The 18724-nt window shown below is 34.9% G+C and overlaps 1 protein-coding gene across 1 annotated transcript in view; it reads right to left on the minus strand.

The window, feature by feature from the left end:
- The window catches only part of Cpne8 (copine 8), a 193049-nt gene that overhangs the window by 91494 nt on the left and 82831 nt on the right, over window positions 1–18724 (minus strand). The window contains exon 7 of the mRNA XM_015493226.2: window positions 2577–2640. Within this exon, the coding sequence (XP_015348712.1) occupies window positions 2577–2640 (64 nt within the window). The remainder of the gene's footprint in view (window positions 1–2576; window positions 2641–18724) is intronic.

Consider the following 18724-nt stretch of genomic DNA (forward strand, 5'->3'; position numbering starts at 1 on the left):
TCTCTCTCTCTCTCTCTCTCTCTCTCTCTCTCTCTCTCTCTCTCTCTCTCTCTCTCAGATGTTCTTCAAGCTTTCACAGTAGAAAAGGGGAAAGTACCCAGATCAACAAGTAACAAGTTCTACTTCATTTGCATGGAAACCATTAAGAATTTCCACATTCTTCTAAGTAATACAATAGAATTGAACATGAAAGATATTTAAGATACAACCTGAACATCTCTGCTCAACCTATACCTTTGGGACCTTAATTCTATTTGAAACAGAACTTATAACAGTGTGTTCATGGCAAATTTAAAACAGAACTATCTTAATGAACTCAAGGTTTTGACAAACTAGCATATTAATATTCCCATAAAGGACATGTATCTTATTGACCATGAACTTCCTTTTCTCCGCCCTCCTTTATTATTCTGCAAAGCACATATTATCACAAACATATATGAATTCAGAGACAAGAAGCATAAAATATGACTACTTCAAGTCATCAAGCCACTTTAACAACAACAACAAAAAAAACGAGGACAGTGGGGAGAAGAGAGTATTTCTGCATTTAAATAATGATACTATTTTTGTAAGGCATTATAAAAACATACAAAGTACTTTTATGTACACTGTGTTATCAAATTTAATGCTATGGGTCAATTATCAGAGCTCAAAGAATTTTTGAAGATATTTCAGTAGCTGATTCACATGTTTTATTTTTTTTTCCTTTAAATATGGAAAGTAAAACTTGAAGTAGTCCAGTAAGTTGATAATACAAAGTACAAACTCATAGTATGACTAAAATTCTATTTCAGTGTGAGGGATTTTAACACTGCAGGTAGTTTCTGGGTTTTTACAGATGAGAAAAGTAGTGTTTGTAGCCAGCGTAAGAAGACAAAGACATTGGGAGGATGATAAAAACAAAAATCCTCAATTTGCAAGAGTTTTTAGCTCCTAAGATTCTAACATTTTTGCTTGATTCTTATTTAATTCCCTTCAGAATTAAGCCTGTTTTAATACTCTCCTATGATTTTGTTTCCTGTGATTATTTCACCTTTTCCTCCTCCCTTGCCCATTAGGATCCCAAAACTATGTAATCAATTTAAATACTCAGTTCCTATCATTTCCTAGTCAATAATATTGTAGTTTTATGATAAGATTGTCTCAGAAATATATTGTAAAATAAATCCATTGTATTATCTAAAATCTAAAAATCCTCAAGATAATAAAACACTGTTACTCTATATAAAAATTGATGCTAAAGTGAAAGTATTAAGTTTTTGGTATTCTTTGGAAGTCTCTGTTCCTAAAATCATCAAGCAGACATTGAAAATAAAAAGCCCTAGAGGTATAATCTAGGGCAAACTTTTTTTTTTTCTTCCAGAAATAACAATTCCCAGAGATTCACTGGGCCACATTTTAAGCAGATAATATTGACAGTGGATTCAGCAAGCCATCATTACCTCCACTGCAGAGTGTCACAGCTATCACCCCATTTCTTGTTGAGAGTGAAATTATTGAAGATGAGTCAATAGGTGTATCAGCAAATCACAACTAAAAATAACACTTTTCTAAAAATACAGTTAATGTACTCTACAAGTCAAACTCCCATTTCTAGTGGCAGTTGGTCCTTTCTTCAAATATGAACTTCCCAAGCTAGCAGAAGATGGAACCAATATAAATTCTGGGGTAATTCTGTTAGAAATATGAGGAGAAATACTTGTACAGAAAGGCTAAATCGAGTGATCAGAAATGTTCCTTCAAGGGGATAGTGGCTCCGTGGTAGAGTGCTCACCTAGCATGTGTGAGGCACTGGGTTCAAACCTCAGCGCCACATAAAAATAAATAAAATAAAGGTTAAAAAAAGAGCAAATTCCTTCAAAATTAGGCATAAATCAACATTTACCAGTAAATGCGTGGATCTGGATACTATCATGCTAAGTGAAATAAGCCAGTCCCCAAAAGACAAATGTTGACTGTTTTCTCTGATATGTAGAAATTAACCCACGATAAGAGGGGAGAGGGGAAAAAGATAGATCAGGCAATGGGGGATGGAGAGCAGAAAGGGGACGGATAGGAAAAGGGAAGACAGTGGAATGAAAGAATCTCACATCAAAGTTAATCTCATCATCATGTACATACACAAGTATGGGGACCCAACTAGACTAAGGTATATTACATGCTTTTATAATTATATCAAAATGGATTCTACTGTCATGTATAACTCTATAGAACTAATAAATAAATTCATTAATTAAAAAAACAAAATTAGATATAAATCTGCCAAATTTCTTTCAGGAACTGAACCAATTGGTGTAACTGACAATACCTTATAATAATGCCTAGAAAAAGAGATATGATAATGGTTTTTAGTTTAATACTTTTTATTCTTTAAAAAGCTTATTAACTATAGTTTCTCTGGTCAAAGTTCTAAATACTAGGAATAATATTTTATGAATAATAGAATGATATAACACTTAATTTCAAATTTTTTTGCTAAGATTACTTCAGAATTAATTATTTAAGTGGAATTTCAGAAAAAGTATTTCAAAGAAGCATTAAAAATGACTTTAAACAAAGAAATATTTACTCACCCTGCAACAGTTTAATTCCTCAGCTGTAAGTATGATGGTACCACACTTCCTCCCTGGAATTCCTCTAGAACAACAAAAATATATTTATCTACATTAATCCCTTATATTAATATCCAATATAAATTAATATGCTATATTTTCATGTGATCAAATACAGAGCATACTACTAATAGATGACTCTTCTCTAACAAAATAAATTCCCAGGCTCAACCCTTAGTTTATCCTATAGAGATCCACATCTACTGATTAAGCTAAACTTTTCACATCACTTCAACATGTTATTCCTCTGCTCAAGAATCTTCAATATCTCTGTATTGTCTAACATATACCATACACAACACAGTGTACTATAACAAAACTTTCCCTTATGGTGCCTTAAGGTTTCACTATGGTATTAAAAACCTGCGTGGTCGAGGGGATGTGGGGATAGGAAAGATAGTAGAATGAAACATACATTATTATTGTATATTTATATGTGACTCCATGACTGATATAATTCTGCAACATGTACACTCAGGAAAATGAGAAATTATATCCCATCTATGTATGATATATCAAAGTGCATAAATGCATTCTACTGACACGTATACCTAATTAAAACATATTAAAAATTTTAAAAAGAACAATTATATATTTAAAAAAGATCGAGTAGCTCATATAGCAACCATTAAGGAAAACACATTGACATTGTCTGCACCAAGTTACAATGTATTTGTTCTATGCAAAATTCCAATTGTTATCAGTTATTTGCTGTTGTGTACAACACTGAGATGTGTAAAAGCATATTTAAAGTAGAACTGTTCATCCAAGCAAAACACAAGGAAATCAAGTACCACCCCTATTATCAATTTTTAGGAAGATAAATGACAATTATTTCTGTATATTCACATAGTTCAATAGGTGGAAAAAAAAAAAACTACCTGAAATCTTGCCTTCTACTATTTCCCTCTTCTTCCATCAAAAAGGCTCCTTATTTGTGCTTCTCTTCTCTTTGTGTTCACTGCCTGGATCTGACATACCATAGCTTGCTAATTGTTCCCTACATGTCTCAAATTTTCCATAACTCAAGATGAAGTTCCAGGAAAATCTTATGCCTTTACTGTATACTTACTTGCACTTGAAGTTAGTACCATACAGATTAGCATTTAATTAATCCTAAATTGTTAAAATCACATATTTTGACCCTTCTTTTTTCAAGTTGGTAAGTTCTATGGCAGAAAATGTCATGACATAAACCTCTTACTAATCCACAGAGTTAAACATCTACGCATGGCAGGTACACATTATGTAAGCAAGCATGTAATATATAAGCAAACCTAAGCAAAATAAAATCCGCACTAAATTTAATCTCTACATGCTTTGGCTTTCCAGCTGACTCCAAGAACAAAGTCAATATTCTTACATGCAAGATTGTGTACAGTGCCTATGGTTTGGAAAAATGTCCCCCAGAGTTCAATGTGTTAAAAAAAATCAGTCCCAGGGTAGTGCACCAGGGTTAAAAAATCAGTCCCAGTGTGCTATTATGGATTTTAGTGAGTAGAGCTTAGTAGAAAGTTCTTAGGTCATTGGGGATATGCTCTCAAAGAGGATTGTGGGAACATGGCCCCTTCCTGTCTTACTTTACTTCCAGGGTCAGGAGGGACATAGTATACTAGTATGCTCTAATATAACTCTCACCATGATGCATCACTTTTGCCAGGGATCCAAAACCATGGGTCACCAGAAGTGTGAAACAAAGTAAACCTTTATGTTTTATAAGTTAATGGCAGTTTTTTTGTCACAGTAGTATAAAGCTGATCAACACAGTTTCCCTACTTATATAAGGAAACATACAGACAATTCCATGAGAAGTTTCCAAAGAGCAATCCTAACACTCTAATGGTGTATGTTGTGCTTCTTTGCCCTGTCATGAACCATATCCCAGACCCTCCTGTGTGTCTTAGGAACTACAAATGGTAGCAACAAAAGTACTTTTGTCTTCAAAAATATAATTCATTCCCAATAATTTATTACAACATATATGCAACCAGTTCCTTACCCCTCTTATCTCAAAGTATACAATTGTAGTCTGAATATCATGATTGAGAACAAGGTGAAATAATAGAAAGTTATAATACTAGGGGTTGCAAATATATTAATATAAATTATGTTCACTTGAAACCTATTGCATCCTCTCTTTTTGTTCTCAGAAATCGTCTGGAGCATGCCACTCAGGCTTATACTAACAATGCCAGCTCATAGCTTGTGCAATAAATTGTCACAAAATCTGGTCTCCACCACATCCTTACTCCCCATCAGGTAAATTGCACATGTCAGAATCTTCAATTTCTTTGGATCTTTATGACTAACAGCCCAATTAATCTAACTGTGCACATTTTTCTTAAAATATTGCATACATCATTTTTAGCATCCTTCAGTGTGCCTTATTTTTTCTAACCCAGTAGTAACTTTCTTTTCTTCTTTCTATTGTTAATCACAAGATTTGTATATTCAGCATGGTGACAAACTAAGCATATGGACTGAGCATCTACCTGGAAATACTACAAAATCCTGAATAAAATATGTCAAGGTTTAGAAAAATGTTCTGATAACCTGGCAGGAAAGCAAGGACCAATTAGAAGCTGAAATGAATCCAGGGGAATTTGTTCTTGGGCTTCTCCTTTACCTCCCCCTTCTTTTTTTTCTTAATGGTTTTTTAGTGCATAGAGATAAGAGAGGGGAGGAAGAGGAACACCCAAAGTGGGAGTTCAGCAGAAAGTTTGAGTCTTAATGACTAGATTGCTTGACCACAACATGAATTTCATACAAACATTCACTTTGGAAGGACTTACAAAATAAATCACTGCCTTAAAACTAGATGAATAAGTGATAAAAAGCAGTTCTAATAATTTAGAACTCAATGAGGCTTACTGCCTTAATTGCTACCACGTGAGTGAGTAGTTAATCAAAACTTTCAAGAATTCGGTTTAATTCAATTGATCATAGGTGCCTGGTAAAAGCAGGTTTGCTTTTACATTGGATGCTAAAATATTTTCACACTAAAAGTTTCAAAAGTACACTTAAGGCTTATTTTTACATATCACAAAATACTCAAGGACAAATGCACTATGTATTGGAATCTCCAAAACAATTGGTTACAGAATCAAACACAGATTTAGAATACTGAAAGTGTTATTCACAGTACCGAAAATATAAGCATGTATAATTTACCAAAAATTGAGAAGAATGGAAATGTGATAACTAGCAAAGGGTTATAAAAATAACTAAGAACACTTGAAACAGCATTGAGATCCCATAAATGAATTCAAATATACAAAGTCAACCAGCTTTTGACATAGGCACTAATAGGACAAATGGAAAATAGACAAGTCTCTTCAATAAATAGTGGTGATAAAAGTAGATTTCCACATAAAAAAGAATGAAAGTGTATGATTATCTTATTACAAACAAAAAAAAATCAACTTGAAGATGGATAAAAGACCTAAATATAAGAACAAAAAGTATAACACTACTACAAGATAACATAAGATAAAAGCTCCTGGATATTGGCATTGGCAATGGTATTCTGGATGTCACATCAAAAGCTTAGGCCATTAAAGCAAAAATAAATCAACTTGACTATATCGAGTTAAAAAGCTTCTGCACAGCAAAGGAAGCAATTAACAAAATGAAAGAGCAACCTACATAATGGGAAAAATTATTTGCACACCATGGATTTGATAAGAGGTCAGCATCTAAAATTTTTAGAGAACATGTGAAACTCAAATGAAATAAAAAACATTTCTCCATTCTCCAAAGAAGACATAACAATGACCAACAAGTATATGAAAAGCTGCACAATATCATTAATCACCACACAAATCAAGCCTATAAGATAGCACCACATACTCATTGTTAGGATGATAATTATCAAAAAGGCAAAAGATAATGAATATTGGAGAACATTTGCAAAAGAGAATTCTTGAACATTGGTTGGTAGTGACTTACATTTGTATGGCCATTATGGAAAACACTATGGATGTTTCTAAGAAGTTAATACAGAACTACCATATGACCCAGCAATCGCTCCTCTTGGTATGTACTCAAAGGAAATAAAATGGCCACTTAGTAAAGGTATCTACTTTCCTGTGTTGACTGTAGCACTATTTGTGATAGCCAAGATATTGAAAACACCTAAGTACCTACTGACAGATGATAGATTAAAAAACAGTGGTACATACATACAAAGGAATATTATGCATCCCTAATAATGAACTAGATCCATTTGCCACAACATGGATGAAACTTGAGAACATTATGCTAAGTGAAATAAGCCAGTCCCCAAAAGAAAAATACTTGCATTATCTCATATGAATAATATTTTTAACTATTCAAAAATACAGAGATAGAGAAGGAAATGGTGATTGTCAAAGAGAGGAGGAACTGAGAAGATCTAAGCCAGAGAATACAAAGTAGAAAATATTAGGATGAACCAATCTGAAAATCTCATGAATTACAAGATTATGGAAACAAGATCAAACTGCATATGAGTTACATACTGAGTAGATTTCAGCTGTTCTTGCCACACATCAACACAAAAAACAGGAAACTGTTTACTGAGAGGAGAGATACATGAATTTACTTCACAATAGTAACCTTTTTACTATCTACATTATCCTATAACATCATGCTGTACACCTTAAATATACACAATGAAATTTTTTAAAAAAAGAATATTTGGAAAAAACAAATAGAAATTCTATAAACAATAGTAACTATCATTAGGAGCTGGGGCTAAGTGGTAGAGCACTTGCCTAGCACATTTGAGGCACTGGATTCAATCCTCAGTACCACATAAAAATAAATAAATAAATAAATAAAATAAAGGTATTGTATTCATCTACAACTTAAATTTTTTTAAAAAATATCATTAGATTATTATTACAGTATTTCTATTTTATTACAAATAATAAATAATAAAACAGAAATATAAAATCCAATGGGTAGATTTTATAGTAGATCAAACAGAGAGCCCATGTCTCTAAAGAAACAAATTTCCTGCTCCCCAAATATAAACACAGGATAATAGTTGTAGACAATTCAGTCCAAACGTGGAAGAAAGAAAAGGCAGAAGGTGAGTTTTAAAGTCCAGCTGAATACTATCAGTTTTCACGGCAGCACCCCTGGGTTGTTCTTCCTTTTTCATAAAAGGTAGCAAGAGACTGCAACTGGCTAGCCTTATCAGCTGGTATCCTGCCAGTAGAATATAGGGGGTTTGACAGCCCACTTTCATTTGTACTCTCCTCCGCTCATTCAGTCTGAGGCAGCAGTGTTTCTGCCTGCAACACAAATTTCACTTCTTTGTGAGGCTCCTGCACGTGTCATAGGCAAGAGCTCCTCCACAGGCCATTTTTGGATGTTTACAAATGGATTACTCCTACCTGAGAGAACTTAGGAATCACTTGGCCTCTTCAAAGAGCCTTCTGAGTGACTGAATACTAACATTTTTAGATATCAGTAACTTTTTAGCAGGAGTTGTAGTCACATCTCCAATCTTTTTCCTTGCATGAGTCTTTTGCATTTAAAAAGGCAGAGAGTTTCCCAATTTATCAACTCTGCTCAAGATAGTCTATTTTTTTTTTCCAACACATTCTTCAAAATTCTCCCATCTTCAACCCACTCCTTGATTTAAAAGCTACTTATAATCTTTTAGCTTTCGATTACGGCAGCATTCAATTCCAGCTACCAAAATGTTTCAGTTTCCTATTTCTATTTTTCCTATTGTTGCCCTAACAAATTACCAAGACCTTAATGGGCTAAAATAATATTCATTATCAGGCTATTTTATAGATCAAAATTTCTGCAGGCTCAGCTACACACACTGCTTAGGATTTTGCAAAGCTGAAAAATAAAAAGTGTCAGCAGGTCTGGGTTTCTATCTACAGGATCTGGGAAAGAATTAACTTCCAAGCTCATTAGCAGTTGGCAGAACTCATTTCCTGGGCATGATTTCCAAGGACTCCCTACAGCTTCAAGTCAGCAAAGGCAGCTCAAGTCCTTCTCAAGCTTTGATTCTCTTTGGCTTCCCTACCTGTTGCAATCTTTCTGACTTCCTCTTCTGGCTTTTCTCATCTGTTTTGAAGGGTTCATGTGATCACAGGAAACTTACCTAGATAATCATGATAAACCTCTCTCTTGAGCTCAACTGATTACCAACCTTAACTAGATCCACAGATCTCCTCTCTCCATGTAAACTAGCATAACTATGAATGGGACACCATACCACAAGTCACAGAAGCTAAACTTCTCTACTCCACACTGCACACACCCCCGAATCCCAGATTTTCATTTCCATGTATATGATTGTTTTTATTGTGGCATTGCTTGTATAGGAAAAACAAAACTATTAAGAAGTCCACTAGCTTGATATTAGGTAAATGTGTAATTCACAAAATGAATTACCACACAACAGAAAAAAAAAAAACAGCAAAGCAACAAATAAAGCCCAGTGCCTATATATTAGGTAAACTTGCAATTCATGAAACTGATACAGCAATGAAATAAATGAATAAACTACAGCCTCACACAAGATCAATGGTTCTCACAAACTATTTTGAGTGAAAAAATCAAGTCACACAAAAACATATATTATGATTCCAGTTATATTAATTGGAAAAATATGAAAAAACACACTTGATATTATGAAAGAGTTATCATAAGGTTTAATATTTTTCAGAAAACTAACCTGTTTTGATGACTAAAAGCAACAATGTCTTCAGTAACATAAAATGTTTTCTGCCTCAAAATATCTCCTTCATTAGCCTTTCCCAATGTTTAAAATTTTCAGGATCTCAAATTTATCTTTATGCTGTTCACCTGGTAAAATTGCCTTCATTTTCCAAAGTCTAACCCAGATGTCACTTCTCAGTCTCCCAAAATGAGAGTTAGTTCTTACCCCCACCTCTCTCTACCTTCATACTGTGGTACACTGAGACCCAGTACACAGATTACAATAAGAGTTTACACAGGGCAGCTTAAATCTCATATCCATCAACAGATGACTGTGACCTTCAACAAGTTGCTTAACCTTTCTAAAACTCAGTTTCCTCATCTGAGAAATCAAGATATAATGTGTTTTAAATATCACATGCATAATAAACACAGGACAGGGTAAGTATTCAATAGATTATAGTATTATATGTTTACATACATCATTTCCTAAGGGTAGTGAATTCCAGAAACTGAAAGACTATGCAATGCTTCTTCTGTATGTCAACAACTAGAGATGTCTGTCATTTGTTTAGATATTATCTAAACATTTGTTGAATTAAATAACTTTTGATGTAAGAGAATGATTTCAGGAGGCCACAGCTAAATTATATAACTCATAGTGCATGTACAAGACTAACAAATTAAGATTAATATGCCTAGCATGCTAAAACCTAGCACTGATAAGTTTATTACACTAGCTCTCTGGTGAGAATATAATAAAATGTAGTACATTCTTTGAATGTGGGCAGGAAGAGGGTGGCAAGTGATAAAGAAACAGAATGGAGGTTCTTCATATAGAATGTTGAACAGCTAAAGGGGAAAAATGGAATTGCCAAATGTTTTGCCTTATCAAGGGATACCCTCGGGACCAAATTTATCAACTTGGTATACAGACTTGACCAGTCTCGACTAACCAGCTAATTCCCACATTGGAGGGGTTGGGGGGAAAGGACATAGGCTTTAATCAGGGTTATTTATTAAAAGGGTAAATAACAGAGCAATACTTTTGGTATGTCTCACCATCTATTATGACTGGAGCAAAAACAATTTTTTAAAAAAATCTTTCAGGATTGATTTTTTAAAAATATTAAATTAAAATGTTAATGCAGCACAGCCACATCAATATTTATAGCAGCACAATTCACAATAGCTAAATTGTGGAACCAACCTAGATGCCCTTCAATAGATGAATGGATAAAAAAAATGTGGCATATACACACAATGGAATATTACTCAGCAATGAAAGAAAATAAAATCATGGAATTTGCAGGTAAATGGATGGAGTTACAGAAGATAATGCTAAGTGAAGTTAGCCAATCCCCAAAAAACAAATGCTGAATGTTTTCTTTGATATAAGGAAGCTGATTCATAGTGGGAGGAATAGACGAACACTAGATGGGGCAGAGGGGTGAGAGGGGAAAGGAGGGGGCATAAGGTTATTAATAATGGTGGAATGTGATGGACATTATTATCCAAAGTACATGTACAATGACACAAATTGGTGTGAGTATACTATGTATACAATGAGAGATATGAAAAATTGAGCTCTTTATATGTAGTATGAGTTGTAATGCATTCTGCTGTTATATATAAATTTAAAAATGTAATTATAAGAATTACCCAGTAGCACAATGAAGTATTTCACTGTGAACATTACACTCTGATTTAATAACACTTAAATAATAAATGAATAAGGGTTGTGTTTATACATTAAATGCGCAAAGGAAATGACTTAAAGCATAAAGGGAAAACTTATAAATAATTAACTGAAACTGACCCTTTCAGAAAAAATGGAAAACATGTAATATTGAAATAAACATATATAATACATCTGTTCTTCATCAACATTAATTATTTCATTCTAAGGAATAAACCTAACATGGAACTCTGGATTTTCCTTGTTAGTGTATGAATATTTTTAATTCCAAATGAATCTTAAGTTCCTAATATATGAAACTGATAGTCAAGATGCTCATATGATTCTTGTCATTAGTTCTATTTCACTATAAAATGTTAACAAAAAATAACTTACACTCAATATTTATTTTTAATTCCAAATAGAAAAAAATCACTTATCTCTATAGAATTGCAATATATAAACAGAATATAATTTGTGCAACACTTGGACATTTCAACAATATAATTCTGCCTACCCAAGAACACGGGAAGTCTTTCCATCTTCTGATATTTATTCAATCAATTTCTTCAGTGTTCTATAACTTTCATTGTAGAGATCTTTCAATCCTTAGATTGATTCCCAAGTATTTTATTTTTTTGTTTTTTTAAGGTTATTGTAAAAGGGACAGCTTTCCTGATTTCTTTCTCAGCAGAATCACTATTAGAGTATAGATAAGCTATTGATTTATGAATGTTGATTTTGTATCCTGATACTTTGCTGAATTCACTTGTCAGCTTTAGAATTCTGCATCTCTCCCCCTTTAAAATTGTCCTGGTTAGATCTTTTAGTCACAGCAACAAAAAATATGACTAAAACAGGCGGTGTCAAGGAGGGTTCTGCCCTCAAGAGTGGATTAATGCTGTAAAAACAAAAATTTATGAAAATTTACACATTTAGGTCCTCTGTGGGTTCTCTCTCTTCAGCTTTTCTGTTATATGAGGATACAGAGTTCACTTCTCTCTGGTCCTTCCACTTTGCACCATGTGAGGATGCAGTAAGAAAATATTTATGAGATGCTGGTGCCTTCACCTTCTATTTCCTGCTTTAGAACTTTGAGAGCATCAATTTCTATGTTTATTCTTTTCCCCTAATGACCCAGTCTCAGGTATTCTATTATAGCAGCACAAAAGAGACTAAGATAAGTACCTTCCAGACAAAGGAATCAAATACAGTGTTATGGGAATATGGTCCACTGAAGGAAATCCAAGTAAGTGGGAGCATAATATATATTTGGGGAAACTAGAGTGCACTGCTACATCTCAAGTAGTATCACAAAAAGTTGAGATTAGTTTTCCTCAAAGATTATGGAGAAGAATTGGGAAGATTTCATAAAAGGGAAGGTAGCTGAATTTTAGATCCCATACCAAAGAGACCAGTGGGAACTGCTGCACATAGATGGGATGAGTACAGATTAAAACCATAGACACCAAGACCAGCTGGGAGAGTCTTATAGCTAAACAGGAAGAGTTGCTGCCCAAGAGATATGGGGTGGACACAGGAGTCTGAAAAAGAAATTGGGAAAAGGAGAGGGGGAGAAAGAGTGCAATATGATTCCCAGTTATTCTACTTTGAAAACTATCTTGTGATGCTACCACAGAGAAAAAAAAACAGAGAAGGAGAAGTTTTGATGGTATAAATGATAAATTCACTTTAGAAGCATATTTGGCATGCAATTTTTTAGGACATTTATGTTTTATAGGAAGGTGTGATAAGGCAAGAAATAAGATTGGTATAAGAAATAAGCACTGCTGGCATGTGAGTGGCAATTGAAACAAGGCATGTATGAGGTCACTCAACTATCATACATTGTAGGCTACAGATCTTAAACTTTGTTGATTCATAGACAACTTTGAGATTTTAAGTTAAGCAGATTTTTCAGGAGAAAAATGTCATCTGGTATTTTGCATAAAATTTGAGGTTACTCTTGGGCCTATGAAGGAGAGTGAGAAGACTAACCAGGAAACCAGAAGGAAAATCAGGAGGAAAACCAGGAGTAGCATGCTGTCCTGAAAACGAAGAGGGAGGAGATACAAGGAAGAGGGGGATCAAGAGTATCAAGAGCCATAAAGAGGCCAAATAAGATGAGAACTGAAAGCACTTTGTGAATGCACCCCAAGTAAGCCATCTGAGGGGATGCATAAAGAATGCGCTAAGAGGAAGCAGGAGTTGAGAGCTAGACAAGAGTCTTCCTGCCCTGAAGGGAAGAATGGAGGGAGAGTTGTAGCACAGGTAGAAACAGCTGTATGCTTCTGAGGCCAGAGGGCAGGGAGGTAAAGAGAAGGGGCGGGAGATATCTTCTTAGCAGTGATCCAGAGCTCTCAAATGAACTGTCTGAGTAAAGAATAGAAATAAATGCTGATCTAAACCAGGACAGGATGAGGTAAAAAGAATCTCATCTGTAGTTAGGATGAAATTCTGAGGAAAGTTTAAGGTGCCAGACCTGAATTTTATAAACCATCTTGGGTCCTGACTCGATTTAAGGCAAGGAATTGAACTTAACTAATTCTCACTCATCTCATCTGGAAAATATGAGATCCACTGGTAGAGTATATTTTGCTAGGTTGAGGAAAGACTGAATGATATGATAAATAAAAAGCTCTTGGCACAGTATGACAGGGTATTGAATAACAAATACAAGCACTGATAATTATAATGGCATTATTTTCTCGGACAGTTTAAGGTAAGGTTGTAAAAGGAAAAGGCTGGGAGTAAGTGAGAACAGGAAAGGGTGTGAGGTGGATGGCTGGAAGGTCATTTATGCCTTTCTGAAAAAGCTCCTGAGCAGAAAGGGGAAGTGTGCTCCTGGGCCACAGTGCATTGTGGGTAGACCTGTGGCTGGCTGAATAGCTGAACAGTTAGTGGGGGCACCAGCCTGTGTGGGTCTGTCCTGGGATCCTGTAGTGCTTGGGACCCGTGGGTGTAGATGCACAGAGATAACTAGCCAGGGTTTATGACAGCCTGGAAGGAAGGAGACAGGAGTGAAAAGGGTTGAAGATCTAACAACAAATTCAATGAAATGTCTGATCATGCATGTACACTGGAAGGAAGGGAAGGGAATAATGAATCATAGGTATTGTAGGTCACATGTGGCTAAAGAGGATAATAAATGTAAATTTAAAATCGTTGACGTATTCACTGGCAAAATAAAATTACTTCAGTGGGGTTCGTGGTGAAGCTATACAGATTTCTATAAAGAGACTAAAAAATGGGGAGTTTTATTAGTTGCTAACAAGTCATAATCAGTTGTGACAGTTATTATATCATTTAGAACAGAATACACATTATGAGAAGCTATATCTTAGTAGCTATCTACATAAGATACCAAACTGCCTTAAAATATATGTTGTAGGCCTGCCAAACTGATGTGTAGCCATAATATCTCAAAAGTCCTTCCTTAGAGCAAACAAAAGAGTCAGAGTTGGGATGAGTCAAATAACTGAAAACTCTAAAATGTACGTGAAAAGAAATTTAGTATATTAATTTTGTTCAGAGATCTAATTACATGAGGAAATTGTGTAAAGATCCATGCAAGTACAGTTTTTCAAAACTAATGATCGCTTAATTTAATTCTGATGCATTTATCTTTCTATGCAATATGCCTTATCTCCAAATTCTTAACAAAACGTCATTTCTAAGATTTTAGTATATCAGTTATCTCAAAATGAAAAATACTGTGTTGCTGATAAAATATATCATATGCCAGAAAACTGAAATTGCAAGTTTTGTTAAAATTTGAATTACTGTGATCATCAGTAAATCCATCTGTTACCCTGTAATCTTTAATGCTGCAATTAAATGAAATGTGATTTAATTTTATAGTTAGAATGTAAATGTTGACACTGAAAGAAAAGCAAGTTGGTTATTATCATGGTACAAAGTCATAAGAGGTACAACCAATGTATTGGATACATAATTTTCAGTGACAAAAACAAAATAAACTGTTCATAATCTCTGGCAAGTCACACTTTTTTAAAAAGCAATAACTGAATATAGAATGGTTCTAGCTCTTAATTGTCACAAATGCCAAAAACATTTTAAGAAATTAGTTTATTGTGCTTTGATAAGTTAGATCTATCTATAGAAATATTAGGTTAGTATTACTAAAATTGCACTTTGCATATTTAATGTAGTAAATTGCATTTGTAGCAAGGATTTTACAATCTAAAAATTATATCCCAAGTCCTGAGAAATGAGTTCAAAGTTAAAATGTGCAGAAGAGACATTTAAAAATACTTAACAACAAAAAAGACACATAAATGTGACTATTAGTCTGGAATATTTGGTTCAACAAGCATTCATTGAGTTTTGAATATTTACAAGACACAACAGCTCCATACAATGCAGGGGATAGGACGGTTCCTTTTTAAGTCTTTTCATAATTGTTATGTGAAGAAAAGGGATGTAGAAAGTATTCAGCTCCTTGACTGCTATGGAACTGCCTGCAGTCTGGCTCTCAGGACAATCAGTAAGAAAGGAGCAGGGACAACTACTGAGAATGCTTTGGTTTTTTTGTTTGTTGTGTGTGGGGTGTGTGTGTGTGTGTGTGTGTGTGTGTGTTTGCTGTTTTTGAGTTTTGTTCTCAAGTGAATCTGCTTAAGCAAAGACAATAAAAAAATTAAAACAGACAAAGATAGTATAAAAGGAAGGGGAGACAGAATCTTCACTATAACACTGGGAGAAACTCATAATTCATGCAAATGACTTAAAAATGCACATCAGAATGTAGTTGTATTTGGAAATGTCACTTTGATGCTTTCATCAGTTAACTCACTCTGAGAAAGAGTTCAGATCCTACTGACCTATTTTCATGATACTGGGAAGGTCCAGTGAATATTGCTATTACAGCACAGAGTGGATTACACACATTACTGAGATTTTTCACTTACTGGAATTTATTCTCAGGGAAGTCTAATGTACTCTGAGTCATTATATACCTAAAATGGTGCCATAGGTCTAAATATTCACAACAACTTTTTTAAAAGAAGACAATAAATATATAAAAATATTAATAGTATGTCTAATCTCATCCCCTTCTCATCCTCCAAGGAATATGTGAGCCATTCAGGCAGGAACTTTGAAAACAGTCCCAGAAAGCTCAGTGTTATGGTTTGGATGTGAGATGTCCCCCAAAAGCTCATGTGTGAGACAATGCAAGAGAAATGATTGGGTTGGAAGAGCCTTAACCCAATCAGGGAATTAATCCCTTGATGGGATTAACTGAGTGGAAAATTAAGTGGTAGGACATGGCTGGAGGAGGTGTGAATTAGGGCGTGGCTTTGGGTATATATTTGTATCTGGCAAGTGAAATCTTTCTCTCTGATTCCTCATCACCATCTGAGCTGTTTCCCTCTGCCATGCTCTTCCACCATGTTGTTCCTATGTCACCTGGAGTCCAGAGGAATGGAGCTGGCTGTCTATGGATTGAGATCTCTGAAACCATGAGCCCTTAAATAAACCTTTCCCCCTTCACAATTGTTCTGGTCAGATCTTTTAGTCAAAGCAGCAGAAAAGCTGACTAAGACACTTAGTATGATTAGAGATGGCGGCAAGTCATCTTTCAGCACCGAACTGAAGAAATGAGCAAGGATGGGAACTCCATGCAGTTTTCTTCTCATCATGTTATGCATTCAAAATGATGATTTTCCAGATTAGGGGGAAAATCCTGGTGTACTTATTTAATTCTTTTGAAAACTTGATATGGATTTTTTTTAAGACTTCAATAGTCTTCCTATGTTTGGATTGCTTGGATTTTGTGTTGATAAGCAATTGAGCATTGAGTGCTATTTATCTCAGAAAAAGGTGGGACCTTGTACTATACTTGAGTAATGGGTGTGCGGGTGAGAGATGTTCAAAGGAACCTCATCCTTGAAAAGACCTGTCAGAATCAGTAATCCCTGAAAGCTCTTCTAACCATCCAGAGACGTTCAGGACTTTTCAGTAAGTACTTTTATATTACTAAAATAAAAGGAAAGTCCAAATTTTCTTTCAAAGCTATCTATAAATAAATTCATTTGTTGCAGGCAATCTACCACTGTGGTTGATCATATGTGCTCAGAAGCCAAACCACCTCTACTCTTAGCTTGGCTTCTCCAGAATCCTTGTCTCAGTTATTTCCTCTGCTGGATAACAATATTAACAATACTTAAGGGTTTAGAAAGTTGGTATATGTAAAGTAGGTAGAATAGCAACTGACACTTGAATACAATCAAGTTAGTCATTGGCTGTATTGAAAACAATTCATGGCTTCTCTCACTTGCTGTATGGTTTAGATCCTGTTTCCAAAAGGCACACAAGCTCAAGTCTTGATCACCAGCCTATGGTGTTATTAGGATGTAATGGAACTTTGGGCAGGTGGAAGCTAGAGAAAGAAAAATGAGGTTGCTGGGAGTGTGCCCTGACCCTGACCCTGACCCCTCCCAACTGCCCAGTCCCCCTCTGTCTTTCCCAACTATTATGAGGTGAGCAGCCTCCTCTACCCTGTGCTTCCGTCCTGATGTACTAGTGCTGTCACAGGCCCAAACAAATGTGGCCAACTGACCATGGACTGAAATCTATGAAACCTGCGATTTCCTCTGAAGAGGCATGAGGAAATAAATCTTTCCTCCTTTTAAGTGGTTTTTCTAAGGTATTTTTTCATAGTAACAAAAATTTGACTAACACACTTGCTTTGATAACTAAGAACCAACTGAACATACGTACAAGAGCAAAGAATCCCCAAATATGTCTTTCCAACATCCATTTCATCAGTTGGCTAAAGCTCAGACTTAGATGAGAATGATAATGTTGATTCATAATGGTCTTTCCTTACCTATTAGTTTGCTTAACTATAGAACTCTATTCCTGCCTGCAACTTGAATCCTAGAATCATCGAATTCTGCAATGCACATGAGGGTGGAAAGAAGAAAGGAGCAATGAATTTCTGTGTAGAGAAAATGGTAGTTTCTCTGAAAAACCTTGTCCCAGCATGATTTCCAAACACTGTCTATAGAAAGGGTGATCCTTTAGAAACACATCTGATACTGAAACTTACTGAAATTAGGACTGTTTACGCAGTCCATATGATAAGCGCTAATTAACCTATAACACATCCTCTAAAATAGCACAGATCATGTCTCACCATTTGTTTCCTTCAAGACAAAATCTTCCACTAGGTTTTCCAATCCAATGAGGCAAACACAAACAAAAACATCTTGCTAATCTTTACAGTCTAGGCAAATTCTGGCACCTGAAACACAAGGGCAGAATGGCCCACCTCCTTCTACAGCTTACCAATAGGTAACAGGAAGGTCAGAAATTGATGTTCATCCTCTTATCAGAATGTAGTGCATCCAGCCCATTATATCCAGTTATTCATGCAAGAAATCTGAAGGTCATTTCTGAAATCTTCTTCAAGCCAGATTATTAACCTGTCATCAAGCTTTGAGAAATCACCTTTCAAAGCATATATTGAATCTTCCCATTTTTCTTCATCTTTCTAGTCCAAACTATCGTCATTTTGTTTAACCACACACGACCATTCTCCAAACAGAAAGAAATGATCCTCTTTATACAAAAATCCTGAATTCTCCCCCCTCACATTCATGGTAAAATTCAGAATACTAAAAATGGTGTACATATTCTGGTCTAAGCTAATAGTCTAATTTTCATAGAGCTTACATAAGTCTGTAATTATACTTGTTTATGTAATTAGTCCTTTAATGGATAAATAGTAAGCATATTA

The sequence above is a fragment of the Marmota marmota genome, unplaced genomic scaffold (genome assembly GCF_001458135.2).
Source record: "Marmota marmota marmota unplaced genomic scaffold, marMar, whole genome shotgun sequence".
Lineage (NCBI taxonomy): Eukaryota > Metazoa > Chordata > Mammalia > Rodentia > Sciuridae > Marmota > Marmota marmota.